The sequence below is a fragment of the Papilio polytes genome, unplaced genomic scaffold, assembly GCF_000836215.1.
Source record: "Papilio polytes unplaced genomic scaffold, Ppol_1.0 DF822289.1, whole genome shotgun sequence".
Lineage (NCBI taxonomy): Eukaryota > Metazoa > Arthropoda > Insecta > Lepidoptera > Papilionidae > Papilio > Papilio polytes.
Genome location: NW_013526915.1, coordinates 995,269 through 1,002,568, shown reverse-complemented (window position 1 = coordinate 1,002,568; position 7,300 = coordinate 995,269). Strand labels below are relative to the sequence as shown.

The 7,300-nt window shown below is 32.9% G+C and overlaps 1 protein-coding gene across 1 annotated transcript in view; it reads right to left on the bottom strand.

Moving 5' to 3' along the window:
* Positions 1-7,300, bottom strand: part of LOC106106175 (deleted in malignant brain tumors 1 protein-like) — a 169,750-nt gene that overhangs the window by 76,238 nt on the left and 86,212 nt on the right. The window contains exon 4 of the mRNA XM_013286721.1: positions 6,874-7,054. Coding sequence (XP_013142175.1) covers positions 6,874-7,054 — 181 coding nt within the window. The remainder of the gene's footprint in view (positions 1-6,873; positions 7,055-7,300) is intronic.

Sequence of the window (7,300 nt, the reverse complement as noted above, 5' to 3'; positions counted from 1 at the left end):
CAAGCGAGCCATAAATTTATCTAATGCGCACATCTGCTCCGGTGACGTTCGTTATAATTAGCTTTCGCTTGGCAAAGGGTCATGTTTACATGTAATAACTAATTAAAATACATTTGTATTACAAAAATGAAACGTTTCCCCTATGTGAAATACTGCCAAATATAAAAAAAAAACTAAACACATAAATCAAAGACATTATATAATTTTAAACTGTGGTTTTTAGAATGGCAAAACCCAATCGTGGTAAGAAACTCGTATTTTACAAACAATAACACACATAAAAAAACATACAGACGACTTGAGTACCTCCTTCTTTTGGGAAGTCGGTCAAAAATATTTTAATAGATATGTGCTTTAAAAAAACATAAAAAAGTAATGTAATTTAATATGATTATTATCTTATATAAACAGTTTTAAACTTTTCAGCCCTTCTGAAAATACATTACCGAAGTTTCATAACAATATCAATTAAGGGCCAGCAATTTGATAGCGACTGAAACAAAACATCGCCCCAGGTGATCTCGTAATGCAATTAAGTTAAACAACATCGAACCCTTTCAAGTATTACGAACACTTAAAATTAGTATCGATAATTGAATGTTGTAACGGTACACCGATCGCCGAATGATTGTCCCAAATAAATGGAATGCTTTCACGCACACCTAATTTGTGTTAACGTGTTAATGAAAATGGAATCGGTTTGAATTTTGCTGACGGAACTGTAATGTGATTATTCCTGTGGTTTCAGGAATGTAGTTTTAAAAGACTATGTAGTGTAAAATAGTCTATGTTTCTTTATTATTTTTTATATGTTATAAACTAAACGACCAATGGTTACACTTAAATCCTGTGGGTTTTTATAACGCATATAACATTTTTTTGTTGTATTTTTTCAATGTATGTTTTTGTTCAATTAAAAAAAATCAAATTAAACACTAAGACGTAAACTTTGATTTTACAATCCGACGGAAAATTTACAGTAGAAAAAGATTTGTTTTTAAGCCCAAATAACTAATAAAAAACATGTTTTCCAAACTAACGTTTTATTTGATTTTCTATATTAATATATAGACTCTTACGTGAGAGTAATATTATCCTAACCTCAAAATGTCTAAAATTATTTATAATAATTGAAAGACAATACAAACTCGGGCTTTTGTTGATGGTGAACCCGTATTTAATTAGTCAAGAATGGTAAGATATTAATGAGGGCTAAAATAGGTTGAATAAGGCCATTGTTTAAGGAATATCTTGTTAGCATGTAAATGCAAATTTTACAGAAATTATACAATATATTCTAATAAGACGCCCGAAGACCGACGACCTTATTACGGAGAAGTTTCAACAAGGCTGTAAAAAGATAGAATCAATTTAAGTAATACACCAAACATCTTTTGCAAAGAGACTTCCTTAGTTAAGTGTCAACGACCTTAAAATTTTATTTTTTTAACACCCAAAGAGTTTACACGAATCAGACTTTAAGTATTAGTCAATTGATTATTAAATCTTTACAACAAAAATTGTTGCTGTGACTATTATTTTACATAGTAACCTCACATATCGAACACTAATCGTTCGTGCCTCTCTGTCGCTTATTCCGCCCTCTCTATTACACGTTTCGCTCAGATAGAACGTGACAATGACTGATGCGTTCTTATGCATGCAGATTAAGTTATTCAATTAATAAAATGTTATCCTAATAGAACAATATTCTACGACTTAAAGGTTCGATGCTAAGATATTCCATTGTAAAATACCTCAAGGGAATATTTGTTTTGGATCAAGTTGAGTAATGCTCAGTTCTGTGAGCAATAAATTAATTCAATATGCGCATCTGGCAGCGTGACGTGTTATGATTAGCCGCTCCCTTGACACGGGACCTTATTAATGCTCGAATAACGTCTTAAACTGAAGCTCTGTGTTTTCATAGTCAAAATGTATGTTTGAAAACAATGTTTTTCATTTTATTCTCGAAAATAACATGGACAAAAATATTGACATCATAGGATCTTATATGTCTTGTGGCGAGTTTCCCACATACGCTTGACCATTCGTTAGTGTTTTTGGTTTGATAATATTTTAATATGCGTTTCCGAACTACGTGACTTGAGTTTTACTCCTTGGAAATTTAGTTAACTAACTTTCGTCGAAATTTAACTAACTAACACTAATGAATCCATAGGTAATCATACTTCATATTAATTTTATAAATGCGAAAGTTTAGATGGATGGATGTTTGTTAGAGTTTGTAGCGTATACGGCTGAAGGGATTTCGTTTAAATTTGGTATGGATGTAGAGGATAGTCTGGAAGAACATATAGGCTACTTACTTTTGTTTTTTTTAAATTCCACGCGGAAGGAATCGCGGGCGAAAGCTAGCTATAAAATAAATTGAAACTTCAGCAATCCAGTAATGACGGCACAGTTATTGAATGTATGTGAAAGAGAGGTTAGAAGGTTTATTATCGTAGTCTATAGTAAATATTGGAAATTTTGACATTGTTAATTAATTTCCAACATTGTTTTCATCTGCTGACATTATTAGATACATATTTCTTCGAAGTCTGATGTTACAATTTATATCTTGATGAAAACATGTTTGTTGACTTTATTTGTTTTCCTAATGTGCCTTCTTCAGCAGTATTACTTTTCATACAAATACAATTTCAGACATCGGCGACCTCGCAAACGTAAATAAATTATAAGTATAATAAAAGAAAGTATCAGAATAAGATATATCGCATTGGCCTGGCAATCTGTGGGTATTACATGCGAAAATTTAATTTAATCTAGCAACGGAAAACATTGCGTATAATCTTGAAATCTACGTGCAACGAAGCGTAATAAATGATTATCTTTACCGGTGGAAAATGCAATTTTAGTTTAATGATGTGAATTTTGTTTAGTTACGACTCTTGCTGTACGAAATTCAGACGTTAATTAAATCTTGGTAGAGTTTTGTAAGTAAATTTACGCGCTTGAAAAAAATATGGAAGATAAAAATGAACTTTCTGCGAACACAGAGGTAAGTTAAGTGTGAATATTTGTTTCATTGCATTAAAAAGTGTCTGTTCATTTAATGGCTTCATTTTAGAGAAGAGAATCCGCCCAAGGTGAAATAAAGAAGTTTAAAGAGAATCTCCTTCAATCTTTATCTTCCGAGAAGTAAGTTTCACAATCATTTTATCTTGTTAAAATCGTTAGAAGGTTTATTTTAGAATTTACTAAGCAGTATCATGAGAAAGATAATTAAATATGATTATTTAGTTTTTAGTAATTGTATTTATGTATGTATTTAAATGCCTAACTTTTTAATTAAAAGCTTGTGTTCCTTTTTGTGGATCTTGTAATCCTCCTTTTAGTGTTCTTTAAGTAACAGTGGTAGAGCCCGCTTTAACATCTTCGCACGAATGGGCCGACTCGCCCGGTGGTACTCCACGACCACACAAAAAACAGGCGTGAAGTGGAAACAATACCGCGTTTCGTCTGATCAGTGTGGTGTCGGAGGCCTAATTCTAGTACCTTTCCCTTTTCACCCCTTTCTTAATAGTAAAGGATGGGAAGGAAAAGTGGATTTGACGGTGGAGGACGTATCCTCCACGGAAAGGGAAGAGAGAAAGGGAGAGAAAAGGAAAATGTCCAACAGAGAAAGGGAAAATGTCCTCTTTATGTGTGCTACGTCAATTAAGAGTAGGCAACGCGTCTATAATTGCAGATGTTTATGGGCAGTGGTCGCTTTTCATTTCTGTGGATTCAGGTGGCCGCTTGATCGTTTGCCACCTTATGTTATAAAATAAAATCCTAATTCACATCGTCGATTTACAGCAATAAGTCAATAACGGAATCAGAACTGCTAGTGCCTCCTCCACCCCGCTCTCGGTCCGCATCCAGAGCTAGAGAGGCTCTGTGCATTCCTGCTAATGTCATGGCTGAGTTGGATGAAAACAAAATATTTGAACTAAAGGAGGTGAGATCAATAAAAATCTTACTAATTTCATAAATGTCGAATACAGATGTGTATTGGAGCGCGCGCATCTGAAACTTAACTATCGCATAACTGATTACTCTCGCTTTCTATGACTTTATGTTTAAGTGCACACACTACTCTATTTTTAGTTGTGCAACTAAACAATTGAATTGGTTGTAAAACAATCGACAATCGCACATCAGTTGTGCGATAGTTTAGTTCAAGTCACGTAATGTCAAAAGTTACGTAGTAACTATAGCATGCCTGTACGAATTGAGATAGAATTTGAAACCCAGATAATCTACACTCTGGAACTGTTTTTATCATTCTTCTCACAAGCTATCCGAGCAAGATCTTATAATACATTAAAAAAATAATTTATTACTATGGATGGTTAGAACTAAATAAATTGCTTATGCTCTTATCATATAAGGTAATTACGACAAATTTTATAAGCGATTTTGACAATAACTTTCAATTTATTTAGAGGCGTTTCTTTTGTTTGACCTGAACGGGGATGGCTATATTGATCACAACGATTTACGCGGCACACTGGTTAGTCTCGGAGAGACGGTTGATGAGGAACTTGTGCGAAATATGCTCTCAGAGGTAAATCTTCTTAAAGCGAAACTTTACTTCTAGTTTTAATGTATATACTTATCAAATATTTGTTTATCTATCAGTAGTTTAAGCATGTTATTTATGTATATTTATGTGTTCATAAAAAAAAGTTTTTTTTTTCTTTTTAGGCTTCTCAACCTCTAGATTTCGATGCCTTTGTCAATCTTCTCGGCTATAAGACACTAGAGCTGGATTCCGAAGAAACGTTGAAGGCTGCTCTCTCACGTTGGGATAATGAGAATTCCGGATACATCTTAGAGGAAAGGTAAACTTGCATTGGTGTCTTCTATACTTATATTATAAGGAGAAAAGATTTTTAATTTTGTACGTATTTAAATAACATAAAAACTACTAGGCCGATCTTAAAAATTCTTTAACCGTTAGAAAGGTAATTAATCGGTAATTAACATAAGCTATACTTTTTTTTTTAATTTTAAGGGGGGTGAATTCGCGGGCAACAGCTAGTTCTGTATATTTTAAATCTAGTGTCTAAAAGTGCTTAGGCGAGCTATCAATCACTTTTTTAAAAAGTAGAGTTTCATTTTAAGATTCGAACTGTAAGAAATTGAAATGTAGTTTTTAAGTAAATTTATAAGTAGATTTTTCAAGTTTCGCTTAGTTATGAAGTTATGGTTTGTAAACACGTAACTACTCAACATCAGGTACCCGTATTAGACCCGACTTACTTAATCCCTGGGGTACAATAGCCTTCAAAGTTAGGTTACGTGGTGAAAGTTCAATTTTCAAAAGCTAAGTTGTTTATGATGGGTTAACGTTTACAAGGGCTTTACTATTTTGTTTAATTTTTATAGACTTTAAAATAATAGTATTGCTTTTAAGTACAGTCACGGAAATTCGCGGTGATCTACATTACCAATAGGTAACAGCTAGTTGCGTAATCGTCCTAATAAAAATAGTCATATAATACTAACTAATTGTTTTTCGTACAGACACATATAAAAGCTGCATCCAATAAGATATTGTCGTCGTTGTTTTAATGAGGACAAAATATTTAAACGATTGTAACGTTTGAATACCGCTATACTCCCCGACTGTACCTCGTGCATAAATGCATTACGCACAAACGTTTCAATAATGTGAAATGAATCAAATTTTAACCTTGTCTTATTTCAGGATTCGTCATGATCTCATGACGTGGGGTGACCGTTTTACTGAGAAAGAAACTGATTATGCATTAGATGAAGCACCAACTGTTGACAAAGGCGGGAAAACTATGATCGACTATGTACAATTTTGTAGCCAGTTGAGTGGCCTAAGAAAAGCAAAAAAGTAGTATAACCAAAATAAATCTTAAAACATGTTTATCTTTGTAAATTCCATGATATAAAAAAAACAGGTACTAGATTTAAATAAATCTGATCTGTACAACTAGAGCATGCATTTAAATGCATAATGCTTTTTGTCATCATCGATATAAATGTTCAAATTATAGAGGTTGTTTCAATTATTTTTAAACTAAAGAACGGAAACATCAAATAATCGATTTTTTTTAGTTTGCCGAGTCCATTACGTCTATTATATATCTAAAATAGTCTATCTCAACATACTTTAAAAAAAGGACAAACTAAATACTTCATTAATTTAATAATTAACTTAGCTAAATACTTTCAACAATAAGTCGTTAATTATTCCTTGTAGCCAACAAGATAAAATTATTACATATTAAATTTAAAGAAGTTTCGAATAAAATAGTTTAAATTCCAGTTAATATTTAAACTAGCCAACTAGAGTCCCTCAGAAATGAACCGTCCGCGGACTTCAGAATAGGAAAGTTTCCACAGTGATAAGCAATTGTCGGGAATTAAACTTCTCAGCTCTGGGCAATAAAGATAAAATTTCACATTTTAACGCCCCTCACCCACCGCATTTCTAAAACGTTTAATCCGAAATGTTATTTTACTTTTGTATTACAAATATTTCAATAATACTAAATCATTTTTATTACATTGAACCTTTTTAGTGAAAAGGTCTACCCTAAACTTAGGTTGACTAGGCCATAGTCAACCACGCTGGCCAAGTGTGGGTTGATTGACTTCACACATATCTTTGAAATTCATCGCCGATATGTGCAGGTTGCATAAAGATGTTATTGAAATGTATATTAATGTATATGAAAATTACATTGGTACATGGCGGAATTCGAACCCAAGACCTGTAGATTACAAGTCAAGTGCCTAAACCACTAAGCCACCGACGCTCTAAAATAGGGGTATTTTTAGAAAATTTCAAAGTAATAAAAATATAATTATAATTAGGCTACTCACTCAAGATGCTCCTTATAGATGTCGAAGTCAGTAAAGACAAGTTCAACAATCTGATGAGGACCAGCGATGAAAGTGTAAAGTAGACAGTTGATATGAGCTGGGTACGGCCGAGGGTAGTCGGGGCTACTGAACGTGCCTCGCTCTTTCCCATACGTCGATGTATATCGTATACAAGAACAACCTGAAACAAGAGGTATCTATTTATATTGTCCATTACATGAAAAAGATAAAATGTACCGCAAAACAAGCATTACTTAAAACATCGCTCTCTCTTTTCTTCCTTCTACAATTTATAATTCTTCTCTTTCATGTAACGGAATATTGTAAAACGTGACGCCTTGAAACACTAAACATTAATTATATTCAAGTGTATTGTTATCAAAGGTAACTTACAAAAGCAAAATTAATGTCTCAATGTACCTACTAA